This window comes from Oncorhynchus tshawytscha, linkage group LG05 (assembly GCF_018296145.1).
Source record: "Oncorhynchus tshawytscha isolate Ot180627B linkage group LG05, Otsh_v2.0, whole genome shotgun sequence".
In the NCBI taxonomy this organism is placed as follows: domain Eukaryota; kingdom Metazoa; phylum Chordata; class Actinopteri; order Salmoniformes; family Salmonidae; genus Oncorhynchus; species Oncorhynchus tshawytscha.
Window position 1 is genome coordinate 56,173,885 of NC_056433.1, and position 14,836 is coordinate 56,188,720.

Genomic DNA, 14,836 nt, shown 5'->3' on the forward strand with positions numbered 1-14,836 from the left:
GCAACAATTCAAGTTGTTTCTGTCAATTATATATTTCTCTTGATGCGATGTGATTGGAGTGAAGCCAAATCCAAACTGGCTTCCCTTGACACATTTTGTTGGTGAGCCAGGATTATTCACAGTTGAGCTCGCTCAGTTTAGCTCAACTCTGATTGGCTATTATTTTATATATTTTTTTCTTATTAAGGGAGGCCAAATGCTCGCTGGCTTCCCTTGCATTCAACGCTACAAGTGGCAACAATGTCATAATTTTTATGACCAGACAAGCATCAGATAGATGGCCTACAAACACAGAAACAGAGGTGTGCTGTTTCTCTTGCTCGGACACTTTCTCAAGTGAGTTATATTAAGCCTCTTGCGAATTGAAGAAAATTCTGAAAACACAGAGTGACGAAAGCGTTTTAAAAAAAATTGGAAGCCTGGCTTCCCTTGGCATCCATGGATACACTCCACTGCCAGCCAAACAGAGAGACACATTGTTCTAGCGTTTAAAACAATAGGAAGAGCTTATATCATATGAACTCCACATGTCAGGGAATCATATCCTTTTTATCTACCTATGGACAATCCTCACTAGATGTATTTCATAGAGATATTCTACATATGTATCCCATACATTTTCTGTAAGCCTCACACTTGCATTTATAAATGCATCAACATGCCCTTCTCTTTCATCGGCTTCATAGTGGATTTACTCTCTATTCTAAAATATAAAAATAAACTTGTAGTTATCATTTGTTTAAAATGATCCTCTCAACAAGTCTTCAATATAGGTGCCAAGCAGACTTGAAAGACCTTGCAGAGGTTCAGCCACATACAGCGAGTGAGGCTGCAGCACATTGGCCTCTCTTTGTGGGTAAAGAATGCCCTCTTCAGGTGTAGTTACCCATTGCAGTTACACTGCGTTACACAAAATACTGTACAAAGCCACTCTTGTTGCTGTAGTAATTATTACTTGCGTCACATATAGAACAATGACACAGATATTTCACCAGATGTATAAATGTGAAGCATCTGCTTGGCGTTTCAACTCACTACCAAATTTGGTAGGAAAATGATGAAAGGAGATGGATTTTGGCCGACATTCTGAAATTTTTCTCATCAATGAAATATTTGATCTCAATACAGTTTTCTGTTCACATAACTAGAATCTGTTTTGAACAGAGTGGACTAAGTTTTGTAGACTTTGGCTCTTGACAAAGTTTTTAAAAATCGGGTTGTTTAGAAGTGCAAAGGCGAATTGAGTTATTGCACACGCGCATTTCAGAGTAGGCGTTCCCTAACGGAAATATGCAAATGTTTACTAGAACAGGAAAATAGGATCTCGCTATTTCGTGCTTGGCTCTGCCCACCTCCTTACTTGTTCTGCCCACTATGACTCATTTGTTCCCATTGGAAACGACATGCTGTGGTCTATCTTGGTTTAGTTATACAAATCTTTGCTTGAATTTTAATCACGGCAACCCAGAAGCAAAATATCACCTTTTAAATACTAGATTAGGTTCTAGGCAGGGAAGAGGTGAGAAATACGAAACGTTGTCTACCACGTCAGACTTTCCACGATATATTGTATTTCTTTAGATTTTCTTTAACCTTTATTTTATCAGGTAGTCATATTAAGATCACTGTCTTTTTAAAACTTTTTTTTACAGATGAGTGCTGAATTACATACAATACTAAAAATACACACATAAACATATAAATACAAAATATAAGCAGAAAGAAAAACACGGTCATAAAAACAAATACTTAAGTTACTTACTTAATTACTAAGATTACATGATAGTCAGAACTAGGAAAGTCGGACATTTCCGATTTACTAACCGCTTGTAGTTGTACACGTGCCGCGTTCAACGATTCAGGAAGTCCGAGTTTCCTTGTGCAGCCTAATATTTGAACGAGGCACTTAGCCTACCTGCAATGGCGATATCCGTCACTGGTGCAGGTTGAAAGGTGTTCATGAGGCGTCAACATTAACCTAAATGTAGCAGGCGTGAAATAAACCGTCCCCATAGGCAATTGGCTTTCAAGACATAGGGTAACATATTTGGTTGGCCGATGTTCATATTTATTGCAGGTAGGCTATAAAACATACATTATATATACAGCTACTTTGCATAGAATAAAATACCATACAACGTGAATTGAGGTAAGAATCACAACTGCAACGTTTGTAAACGTTGTAGAGTAACAGTTTATGGGTCTTCAAGATGTAAATGATTAAATATTGCGAAGTCTAAATCATTTATTGACCCTTAAACCAGATTTCATTGAAGATGTGAGGCACCTGATTGCATTGAAGGATAGGCCTAATAATCACAACAGATGTTCTGTGATTTTAACCTGCTTTATGAAATCAGTAAAACTCACGTTTGTGTGACATTTTTCAACACCTGATGATGCAATGTGAGGTTGTGTTCCCCATGAATTTATAATCTAAATGTATTAGCCTATACCAATAATCAGTCTCATCATCAATTATGACATGAACACAACACTAACATAAATAGAAATCCACAGACATTATAGATAACGCTGGATATTCCAAAATGTATAATCATACAGGCACAACTATTGATATCATAATTGTTAGGCTACATGGTTTCATGTAACCTAACTACATTCATTGGCTACTGTTGCGTATAGCTAGTTTCGTTTCAGTTTACAGTGATTGGTTAACTTTCAGGAACAATTTGACAACCCCGCCTTTGCTCTGCCCATGTTTTGCCAAGTGTGCTGTCAGGGTTTGGTCGGGTCACGGCTATCTGGGTTAAACTTCGCAGCCAAGTCAACGGAGGACAGGAGCATGCCAAATATATTATTTTTATTATCAGCGAGGTCAGTGACTAAATTGACAACCTATCTGGAAACTAATATTTGGAAAAGCATGCGGAGCTGTATAATGCGGTAACATTAGAATAACAACTTGTAACCTTCTAGCTTCGTCTTTGACCAGGCTTGCTAACAAACTCTACTGTTATTCTAGATGTCTGTTTAAGTGCCTGTTTTAACGTCTATTTAGATAGAAGTTAATCAAACTACTGTAGACTAGTTGCTCACGTTCTCTACCAGAGAAGCTATTCATTTTACGGTAATGGGAAAATCACTTTTGTGGGGTAAAAGTTCAGCAGAACTATGGCCCAATTTTTCAAAACACTTTTAACGATGGCTTATTTTCAAATTGTCATTTGGGCACTCAGACCTCTTATTTGCTTCTTTGTGAAGTAGTATTTTTCACACTTTCACCTGTCAACTGTAAATGATTTGACTGGAATTGGAACGTTGTAGGCTGCTGGGACCATTCATTTATATGGCTGTGACCCAAGTCTTTCTTCATACAGTCAGTCATTGCTTGCATGCCAACCTACTGCCATCTAGGCTGCTCTACCGGCTTCAGGGGTAAATCCATTTGAATTCAATCACTTTTTGATAGAATTCCCTTTGATTTGAACGAAACCTCCCATACATACTTGTCCCTTGTAGAAGTGTTCAGAATTAGTACATATGTATTTTTTTTACCTGAATGGAAAAACATACAAGACACAAAGGTGTTCAAGGTTGACCCATATTTGATGGTGTATGCATTTTTGCATACCCCACCATCCATGTCGAGTTTATTATTTAAAGTGGTGTTACCACACTGATTGCTGGTAGAAGACTCCGCTACACTATCCTCAGTATGGCCAATTGCAGGCAGCTGCATCAGTATGCACATGTCCATGTAGTAGCGTATCTGTTTCCACCTCCTCTGGCCAGACAGCTGCTGGTAGTACTGCATGCACCCTGGGTGACTGAATGAAGGGGCCTGCCATGGACCAGGAGAGGGGCCTGCTGAGGTCATGAGCTGGGGATGTCCAACCGCTTCCTTCCCCTACGTCAGAAACGGCCTTGAGTGGGCTCAGCAGAGGGCTGTTCTTGGGCTGCTATGGAGGTGAGGCCTGGTCAGGAGCCTGAGGGAGGTTTACGGTTCCCAGGTAGGTCAGTGTCAGAGGCTCATCCGGCTGGACCTTCAGACCCTTTAGAGAGCTCAGATGACTGATGAGAGAGAGGAGGCATGTGGAAGATCCTTTATGATGACCACATACCGAATATGGGTGTCTGGATGGGTCTCCTTTACCTTTAGGGCCTGCTCTGAGGTGGGGGGCAGTTTGCCTGTCCCACGTAGGTCAGGGCATCCACCAGTGAGGCCTGGTGAACAGGGCCAGAGCCACAGGGCTAGTTGCTGCCACAGTATTGGTTTGACCTGAAAATGACACATCCATATTGCTGTTGCTATAAAATAAAAAACACATCTAGACAGTAGGGATTTCAAATTGCTTTGAAGATCTAAGATTTTGGTGACATTAGAATACGTTTTTCAACTGTCCATTGGTGATATTTCCACCAAATGGATTTGTTGCGGATAAAAATCAGCTTGTGAATGTAGTGCATACAAAATATACTTTTCACTTAAGTTTTCATGTACCGAACAAATATCTAAAGTTCAATGTTGTTTCCATTGCATTTTTTACTTTACTGATAGATTTCTCACAAAAAAAATGCTGTTAACTGTTGTGCATACTCTGGTCTTGGCACGTGCTCTCTAGCCAACAGCTTGCAGATACAGCAGGTAGGCTAGTCTACATGAGATTATAAAGAGTGAGAATATTTTTATTTGTCAAACGGCAGTCAAGCATCAATAATCATGTCACCAGAATAAGACCCTCGATATTTATTGTACAGGAGCATTAAGATTACTGTGCACTTTCACCACTTTGTGAAGTCATAATTTAATCTGTAGCCTCAAACTGCGTGGTTTTCCGAGTCGCAGTAGAAGAACCACCCATCATCATATCATCACGTAACTCCAAGTTTACTGCGATATGATGGTTATTATACACTATGTATACAAAAGTATGTGGACAACCGTTCAAATTAGTGGATTTGGCAATTTTAGCAACACCGTTGCTTATAGGTGTTAAAAGTCAAGCACACAGCCATGCAATCTTCATTGACAAACATTGGCAGTAGAATGGCTTTACTGAAGAACTCAGTGACTTTCAACGTGGCACTGTCATAGGATGCCACCTTTCCAACAAGTCAGTTTGTCAAATTTCTGCCCTGCTAGAGCTGCCCCGGTCAACTGTAAGTGATGTTACTGTGAAGTGGAAACGTCTAGGAGCATAAATAGCTCAGCCGCGAAGTGGTAGGCCACACAAGCTCACAGACCGGGACCGCTGAGTGCTGTAGCTGTTGTCTGTTCTTGGTTGCAACACTCACTACCGAGTTCCAAACTGCCTCTGGAAGCAACATCGGCACCAGAACTGTTCGTCGGCAGCTTCATGAAATGGTTTTCCATGGCTGAGCAGCCGCACATAAGCCTAAGATCACCATGCGCAATGCCAAGTGTCGGCTGGAGTGGTGTAAAGGTCGCCGCCATTGGACTCTGGGGCAGTGGAAACGAGTTCTCTGGGGTGATGAATCATGCTTCACCATCTGGCAGTCCGACGGACAAAGCTACCTTCCCAAATGCCTAGTGCCAACTGTAAAGTTTGGTGGAGGAGGAATAATGGTTTGGAGCTGTTTTTCATGTTTCGGGCTAGGCCCTTTAGGTCCAGTGAATGGAAGTCGTAACGCTACAGCATACAATGACATTCTAGATCATTCTGTGCTTCAACTTTATATATATATATAACTTTATATATATATATATATATATATATATATATATATATATATATATATATAACAAATGTTTGAAAATCGGTCATCTGTGTACCAGCAAGTTTGGTTTCATGAGGTTTCAAATTTGTTACCACCAAAACTGAGTTCAGAATCAAACAATCAGCACATTCTTGGCCCAAACATTCACTTGTTATGTCATCCAATTTTACATTTGAATAATGATCACATTCAGAATTACCATGACATTAAGTTCTACAGGATTTAAATGTTCAATTGTGATGTCATCCAATTTATATTTTTGCCAACATTTTTCAGAATCTTCATAATAAAATACAATTTTGCCAAGCATTTAGTTTAAGGTACTGAAAAATCACATGATCAAAATGCCACATTATTATAAAGACAAACATCAAATTGATGGCCTACATGAGTAAATTTGGTCTGCAGTGAAACAGAGCCAGGGCCCAGACAAATGTGTAGTGGAGGAGCTCCTAGTGCTACTGTTTGTAATATTAGCAATTATTGTATCTGCCTCCATCATAATGATATATTTTGGCTATATTTTTTTTGGCCTTCCTATGGCATCAGGTGCTGTAGGTGTCCAGGATGGTGGGAAGTTTGCCCCCGGTAATGCGTTGGGCTGACCGCACCACCCACTGGAGAGCTTTGTGGTTGTGGGCGGTGCAGTTGCCATACCAGGTGGTGATACAGCCCGACAGGATGCTCTTAATTGTGCATCTGTAAACGTTTGAGGGTTTTAGGTGTTAAGCCAAATTTATTTCGCCTCCTGAGGTTGAAGAGGCACTGTTGTGCCTTCACCACACTATATGTGTGGGTGGACCATTTCAGTTTGTCAGTGATGTGTACGCCAAGGAACTTGAAGCTTTCCACCTTCTCCACTACGGTTCCATCAATGTGGATAGGGTGCTCCCTGTGCTGTTTCCTGAAGTCCCTGATCATCTCCTTAGTTTTGTTGATGTTGAGAGGTTATTTTCCTGGAACCACACTCCCAGAGCCCTCACCTCCTCCCTTTTAGGCTGTCTCATCGTTGTTGGTGATCAAGCCTACTACTGTTGTCGTCTGCAAACTTGATGATTGAGTTGGAGGCGTGCTTGGCCACGTGGTTCATGGGCCCCAGTGTTGAGGATCAGTGAAGAGGTGTTGTTTCCTACCTTCACCACCTGGGGGCAACCAGGTGGTGAAGTCCAGGACCCAGTTGCACAGGGTGGGGTTCAGACCCAGGGCCTCGAGCTTGATGATGAGCTATAGTCAATGAACAGCATTCTTACATAGGTATGCCTCTTGTCCAGATGGGACAGGGCATCTTTGTTCAGTCCTACTTCTGTCCAGTGACGTGAATCATTCTATAATTCAGCCCTATCCAATTCCATCCTGGCTGTATCCTGTTGCTTGACAAATGAAGCAGACGTGTCTGGGTTGTCTACAAACGGATAGATGGAGGGACAGCGCAATAAATCCCCTCATTGCTGTTCAGCTGCATAATGAATATCTGTCTTATGAAGCAAGTAAAAGTTGTCTCATAAGCCATGTAATTTGAGGTGAATCTCCTCTTTTTCATGTCAGAAATTTAGAGATATCCTTAAACACATCCTGCACAATGGCCGACAGCGGGAAGACTGATGAGCCCAGTACAGCCACAGCCCAGCCAACTAATGGAGACCAGCAGGTGAGGAGCACCATCACTACGACATTAGTTTACCCGACAACACAGCTCTGATGAAGGGTCTGATACACAAATAACATTGAAACCGGCATTCAGTATTTCACTCAAGTGGATAAATTGGAAATATGCAAGCACTCAAGGATAATTTGTGCATGTACACAAATTCCAGGTGCAGATTGAGTGATCAGTACAAATCAAACAAAATATGCAACATGCAATTGCTGAAATTGGCAACACAAAGGCTGTTTCTCCTCTAGTAACTCAGGCTAAATAATAACCATTGTGTTTTGTTTCCAGAGTGTTGTGTCCCGCGTGGGCAGCATCCCCCTGGTGAGCTCTGCGTGTGGTGTAGTGTCCAACGCCTACAGCAGCACTAAGGACAGCATGCCCCTGCTGAAGGGGGTCATGGAGGCTGCCGAGAGCGGGGTGCGCACTCTTGGGGCAGCCGCCACAACCGGCTCCAAGCCACTCCTGGACAGACTGGAGCCACAGAGTGAGTTCTACTGCATGGTGACCACAGAGGGACATCACAAAAAAACAATATTTATTTTAGTGGATAACGTTTTTGTTCTGAGTTAATGAATGATTTGTTGCAGTTTCTGTGGTGAATCATTATGCTATGATGGGACTGGACAAGGTGGAAAAACTGCAAATCCTTCAGCAGCCAGCTGATAAGGTGAGTCTCCAAATCTAGTGTTGACTAGTCAACAATACTGCCTCATGCATCCAATTCAACTAAAGTCCCCAAGAAAACACTTTACTTGATGTAATACCTTGTATATTCATAACAGCTTTTTAATTGTTTCTCCCTCAGCTAGTTTCAGATACAATAGGCATAATGTACCAGTCTGTGAGTGGGACAAAGGAGGCCATGACTGGGGCTGTAACCGGGGCCAAGGAAACCATGACTGGGGCTGTAATGTCGGCAGTGTTTGGGGGTGTGGAGATGACCCAAGCAGCAGCCAGTGGATTGTTCAGCTCATTCATGGTGACCGGTGTGGGCCAGATGGTCAGCAGTGGGGTGGGCCTGGCCCTCAGCCATTCTGAGAACTGGGTGGACCATAACCTGCCTCTCAGCGACAGAGAGCTTGGTCAGTATGAATGAGAAAATAAAGCGAATAACCTCTGAATGGACTGTACTTAAATGGAATTGAAACCATCCCTGGTGTGGGTGCTGCTGAGTCAGGTCTAGAGCTGCAAGATGGTTAATTTATGTGAAGCTATGCACAGTTGACAGTTTACATAAAATTAGGTTGGAGTCATTAACTCCTTTTTCAACCACTCCACAAATTTGTTAACAAACTATAGTTCTGGCAAGTCTGTTAGGACATCTACTTTGTGCATGACGAAAGTAATTTTTCCAACAATTGTTTTAGACAGATTATTTCACTTAATATTCACTGTATCACAATTCCAGTGGGTCAGAAGTTGACATACACTAAGTTGACTGTGCCTTTAAACAGCTTGGAAAATTCCAGAAAATTATGTCATGGCTTTAGAAGCTTCTGATAGGCTAATTGACATCATTTGAGTCAATTGGAGGTGTACCTGTGGATGCATTTCAAGCCCTACCTTCAAACTTGGTGCCTCTAATTGACATCATTTGAGTCAATTGGAGGTGTACCTGTGGATGCATTTCAAGCCATACCTTCAAACTTGGTGCCTCTTTGCTTGACATCATGGGAAAATCAAAATAAATCAGCCAAGACCACAGAAAAACAATTGTAGACCTCCACAAGTCTGGTTCATCCTTGGGAGAAATTTCCAAACACCTGACGGTACCATGTTCATCTGTACAAACAATAGTATGGATAATTAGTATAAACACCATTGGACCACGCAGCCGTCATACCGCTCAGGAAGGAGGCGCATTCTGTCTCCTAGAGATGAACATAATTTGGTGCAGAAAGTGCAAGTCAATCCTAGAACAACAGCAAAGGACCTTGTGAAGATGCTGGAGGAAACGGGTACAAAAGTATCTATATCCACAGTAAAACGAGTCCTATATTAACATAACCTGAAAGGCCACTCGGCAAGGAAGAAGCCATTGCTCCAAACCCGCCATAAAAAATCCAGACTACGGTTTTCAACTGTACATGGGGACAAAGATTGAACTTTTTGGAGAAATGTCCTCTGGTCTGATGAAACAAAACTGGAATTGTTTGGCCATGATGACCATTGTTATGTTTGGAGGAAAAAGGGGGAGACTTGCAAGCAGAAGAACACCATCCCAACTGTGAAGCATGGGGTGGCAGCATCATGGTGTGGGGGTGCTTTGCTGCAGGAAGGACTGGTGCACTTCACAAAATAGATGGCATGTTGAGGAAGGAAAATGATGTGGATATATTGAAGCAACATCAAGACATCAGTCAGGAAGTTAAAGCTTGGTCCGAAATGGGTCTTCCAAATGGACAATGACCCCAAGCATACTTCTAAAGTTCTGGTAAAATGGATTAAGGACAACAAAGTCAAGGTATTGGAGTGGCCATCACAAAGCTCTGACCTCAATACTATAGAAATTATGTGGGCAGAAATTAAAAAGTGTGAGCAAGGAGGCCTACAAACCTGACTCAGTTACATCTGCTCTGTCAGGAGGAATGGGCCAAAATTCACCCAACTTATTGTGGGAAGCTTGTGGAAGGCTACCCAAAACTGTTTGACCCAGGTTAAGCTATTTAAAGGCAACGTTACCAAATACTAATTGAGTATATGTAAACTTCTGACCCACTGGGAATGTGATGAAAGAAATAAAAGCTGAAATAAATCTCTCTACTATTATTCTGACATTTCACATTCTTGAAATAAAGTGGTGATCCTAACTGACCTAAGACAGGGATTCTTTACTAGGATTAAATGTCAGGAATTGTGAAAAACTGAGTTTAAACGCATTTGTCTAAGGTGTATGTAAACTTCTGACTTCAACTGTATATGTAGACAAGGCGACACTAAAATCAATAGCTCTGATCTCAGACCGTGAATTATCGTTATTTTTTCTGCATACAGCTGCTTTGGCAGAGCCTGCAACAGGTGAGGTGACTACTGCACCAGTGGTGAGCTCTAGCTACTTTGTCCGTCTGGGCAAGCTGTCCTCCAAGGTGCAGGAGCGGGCCCTGGAGCAGTCCCTGGTGAGAGCCCGGCACGCCAGAGATGCCACATACGCAACTTTGGCACAGATCACCAGCACCCTGGACCTGCTGGAGAAAGCCCGCTCCACCCTGGCCACTGCCAACCACCAGCTGGGAGGGGCACCGGAGCAGCTGCTGCAGCGCTGGAAGGAGTGGCAGGAGAAACAACCTAAAGATGGAGGGGTAGAGATGGGGGAGGTGGATGGTCCCAAAGACCAGACTGAGGTAGGGAGTCCTGAGTTAGTATTTTCTGTCCAAGTAGCCATGTGAATGAATGTACTTGAACTTTATAAACACTTATAGTTTCCACAGATACCTGTAAATGCCTATGTTTGTGTAGCAGTTGGAGTGGCGAACCCTCTCGATGGTGCGTGGTCTCAGTGACCAGTTGCGGTCTGCATGCTCTGGGGTGGTGTCCAGCGCCCAGGGCTTACCCGGTGCTGTCCAGGACCAGCTGGCAAACGCACGGAAAGCAGCTGAAGAACTGCACTCCTCCCTGGGCAACACTAGCACCCTCACACCCCCCCTCCTGGAGCAGACCCGTCACCATCTAACACAGGTATACCAAACTTTGTTGCTCCATTTCTCCTGTGTGCATTCATTATGAATACACCAGCTACTGGTTTCTCATTATTTATTCAGTTTCAATATTTCAACAAACGCATTGTATGTACATCACCTCAGAGTGATTCATAATTATCTGTTATTTGTTTTGATTGACACATTTTAAATGTTCACAGGTGCGACAGTCTCTGGATGGTGTCGTAGAGTATCTGCTCAATAACACTCCTCTCAACTGGCTGGTGGGACCCTTTGCACCTCAGATCACAGAGAAGGGGGAGGGCAGGTGGGCTGCGAATAAGGGGGCCCCCCAGAACTAGATTTAGAGGAGGACCGAGAGGTTGGAGTAGATTACTCCAAAAAGGCATCTCCAAGGCCTGGCATGCCTGCATTTTTTTGTACAGTGCAGTAAATGTGCTTTCTAAGAACTTACTGCCCGCTTCCATAAGCTATGCTGATTTTTTTTTTTACTTTATTTAACTAGGCAAGTTGGTTAAGAACAATTTCTTATTTATAATGACAGCCTAGGAACAGTGGGTTAACTGCCTTGTTCAGGGGCAGAACTACATTTTTTTTTTTTTACCTTGTCAGCTCAGGGATTCAATCTAGCGACCTTTTGGTTACTGGCCCAATGCTCTAAGCACGAAGCTACCTGATGCCCTGAGGGTAACATATGGAAATCACAATACTGTGTTATAAGTGGAATCTACAACATAAAACTGCCATATTTGGCGTCTAGATCACACTCCAATCTGTGAATGTTGAGAAACGATTTAAAAACAAACAGTAATTTTGTTTCTGTAACTGTATGAAATGCAGTATAAACCTCACATGCAACTGATCTTTAGTCCTCTGAAGTTTACAAATTGGTGTGTGACATTTGTATGTCCTCTCTGCTGTATGTGTAAGCTCCAGCAGGGTCTTGCTGTTGTTTCTGAGTACTGATACAGTAGGCTAAATAAAGTAATTTTGGCTCTGGTCCTGGGCTTCCATTCCATTATTTTAGTTATACAGGATTTAATTTACCTGCATCTTTAACTCATTATAGTTCATACTGCCTAGTGAATATTTAGAATTAATTATGTTGTACTTTGTTGTCATTTTTCGTTATTCCTATAACTCAAACATGTTTCCAAGAACCTGTAACTTATTATAACCCTGTTGTCATTGCTGATATTGACACCAATGTTCAATGTCACGACTCATTAACAAGCATTTTGGATATAAGAAAGGGCCATTCCTTTATAATTTTTGTGTGAAATCTCTATTTTATGTGATACATTTCGGGGGCCATTTATGTGAGGAAAAATAACACTTAGAATGACGTCACGGTCGTTGTCGGGAGCTAGCGCTTGTTAAGAGGCCGCGCGCACAGAAGGGAAGGATTATTACTACCTTCTGGAGAGCAAGGTCGTCGACATCTGCAGCACTTCGTATTTCAGGTACTGCTTTGCCGTCGTAAAAAATTGGAAGGTTTCGTTAATGTAAACCGATTCGATGCATTCTCCGACTATTTTAGAGCTTCATGATAGCTAGCCAGCTAACGCAACGTTCGAAAGTAGTGTTATATTTTAAAGGTAATCTGTTTTATTCATTTCAGACATTACCCAGGTAAACTAGGACAAATTACTTCGCTTGTCATTGTTTTCAATCAGCTAACGTTAGCAGGTCTCTAGGGCAGGCTAAAGTTTTCTGTAGGCCGACGTCGTTATGAGCTGAGAGGAAGGAATTGTTTTGAACGAAACCCGAACTGCGTTAATGACAGTCAGCTGTAGTTACTAATTTAGCTAGCTAGTTAATTTTACTAGCCAGAGCTAGCTAGACTTGCCATAAACTAACCATAAACATAGCTAACTAGTTGGCAAGATAATGCAAACTCCGTTCTATGGAGGAAGTTTTGATAACTGGTCGCCGGAAGTCACCATTAGTCGATTCTTGTAAAAATGTCAATTCTGAAGACCCTTACCTGTACCTATGTTTGTTCTGTAGAACTGCAGTCCTTCCGTGGTGTGCTGAAATTCATACTTTTAATAAACGTAGCGAATACAACCACCGACCTTTTCCTCATGTTTTGTTCATACAATGTAAACATATTCAATTTGCACATTCGAGTATGGCATGTTGTTTGTGTCTGAGTGTCAAAGATACACGTTAAATAACACCGTTTAGTTGTAGAATGTTGAAGAGAGTTAGCTTTAGCTTGGTACCTAGCTAGCACCAATACAACCAGCCTGAAAACAATGACCAGTAGAAACTGCAGTCATCATTATTCTTAACAAAAGTTTAGGAATCCTTGTAAGTATTAGCCTGGTAGGCACTTGTTTTTCGCTTACTGAAATGAACTTTAGTTAATGAAAATAAATAGCTAGCCAGCTACTAAACCGTGTTGCCCAAAGCTAACCTTATAAGCAGCCAGTTCGCTTCATGGGGCTCGACCAGACTGGGTTAATGGTTGTGAAGGTAGCCACAATAAGGATTTAGGCACCATAGTGGAATATGCAGTCTTGCTTCAAAATAAAAGTAACTCTTTGAAAGTGAAGGTTAGAATTGGTTGACTCATGCCATATTTAGAATAATGTTAAACAAGGTTGGAATGTGAGTCAATGAAATGGGTTATCGGTCTACTCGGTGACACCAACAGAACACAACTGTGAAGAGTATATGCGAATATAAGCGCTACAACACTAATCGGGACTGTGAAATCACCTCCCCACTCAGCCTATTGTGTGTCGACATTCATATTGCACTGTACAGCTTTACCTAAGGATTTGGTATCCGTCTACTCAATAACCAGTGTATTCCCCCCCCCAATGTCCTCAGTTATCAGACTCCAAAACATCCACACAGTATTGTTTTTCCTTTGGAATAGTGCTCAATACATATAGGTTGACAGTAAATGTGGCTCATTTCAGTTTGAGTCCCACAATAAGGGCTACGACGCTGATGTTCTCTGGGTGTCACTGAGTAGACCAATACCCCATGTCATTGATCCACAATCCATGGGTAAGGTTGTACAGTGAAATAAGTATGCCCCCAATGCAATTCTAGTCTAATACATCCAGCATGATTTAAACAGATTTGCCAAATTAACCAATTTTATTTTGTGTAACATTCCAACCTCGTTTAGCATGATCTATTCAGTTATGGCATAGTTCTAGTATTCATTCACATCACTGTCAATGACACTTATTTTGAAGGCTAACTGCAAAGTCCATTTGTGGCTAATCCTTATTGTGGCTAGCTTCACATAGAATGATCTGACCACCATTAATCAAATAAGAACTGTCTTATACATTAGGGTTATTTTAGATGACACCTAGCTATATAGTTAGCTAGCTAACAATAGCTACTGAAACAGATTGTCGTTTTTTGGAAAGAACATCGTTTGCATCCATGAGCTAGCTAGCTTTTTTTTTTATGACCAGCACTGTAGGTGCCGGAGACAACTTTACCAGCATCACAGCAATGAATCGTTGTGACATATGAAACTTGAGTGGTATTGTAATCAATGTGTAATATCTATGTAAAAAATCTATGAACTTGTTAAATTATGTGTATTCAGGTCCTGATTGGTCAACAAGCTTGTGACACATCAAATAGTGTTAATTGACATATCAAATAGTCTTAATTGATGCATATCTTTTTGGACACGCAAAGACACAAATGAGGAAAAAGTTGGTTGTATTCGATACAAGATGAAGAGTGGTATTGCGACATGTACAGTGCATTCGGAAAGTATTCAGACCCCTTCCCCTTTTCCACATTTTGCTATGTTACAACTTTGTTCTCAAATTGATGAAAT

At 41.6% G+C, this 14,836-nt stretch overlaps 1 protein-coding gene across 7 annotated transcripts; it reads left to right on the forward strand.

Annotated features, from left to right (window-relative positions):
- Positions 1-1,903: 1,903 nt before the first annotated feature.
- Positions 1,904-12,013, forward strand: plin3 (perilipin 3). 7 transcript variants are annotated; one of them, XM_024421460.2, is made up of 9 exons: positions 1,904-2,077; positions 3,757-3,931; positions 7,249-7,351; positions 7,646-7,841; positions 7,945-8,024; positions 8,163-8,439; positions 10,352-10,698; positions 10,814-11,032; positions 11,214-12,013. In XM_024421460.2, exons 2-9 carry the CDS (start codon positions 3,840-3,842, stop codon positions 11,352-11,354), a joined length of 1,455 nt encoding a protein of 484 aa, XP_024277228.1. In that variant the 5' UTR covers positions 1,904-2,077; positions 3,757-3,839; the 3' UTR covers positions 11,355-12,013. The 7 variants fall into 7 exon arrangements, with proteins under 7 accessions (XP_024277228.1, XP_024277229.1, XP_024277230.1 ...); XM_024421459.2 differs by lacking the exon at positions 1,904-2,077 and adding an exon at positions 2,709-2,838; XM_024421461.2 differs by lacking the exon at positions 3,757-3,931 and having other exon boundaries at positions 1,906-2,077.
- Positions 12,014-14,836: the final 2,823 nt, after the last annotated feature.

Bases quoted from the DNA above. Each gene is read 5' to 3' on its own strand.
- plin3 (XM_024421455.2), top strand. From the start codon at position 2,720: ATGTTTTGCCAAGTGTGCTGTCAGGGTTTGGTCGGGTCACGGCTATCT. The intron at 8,440-10,351 runs GTCAGTATGAAT...TTCTGCATACAG, and splicing joins TCTCAGCGACAGAGAGCTTG to CTGCTTTGGCAGAGCCTGCA. The intron at 10,699-10,813 runs GTAGGGAGTCCT...ATGTTTGTGTAG, and splicing joins GTCCCAAAGACCAGACTGAG to CAGTTGGAGTGGCGAACCCT.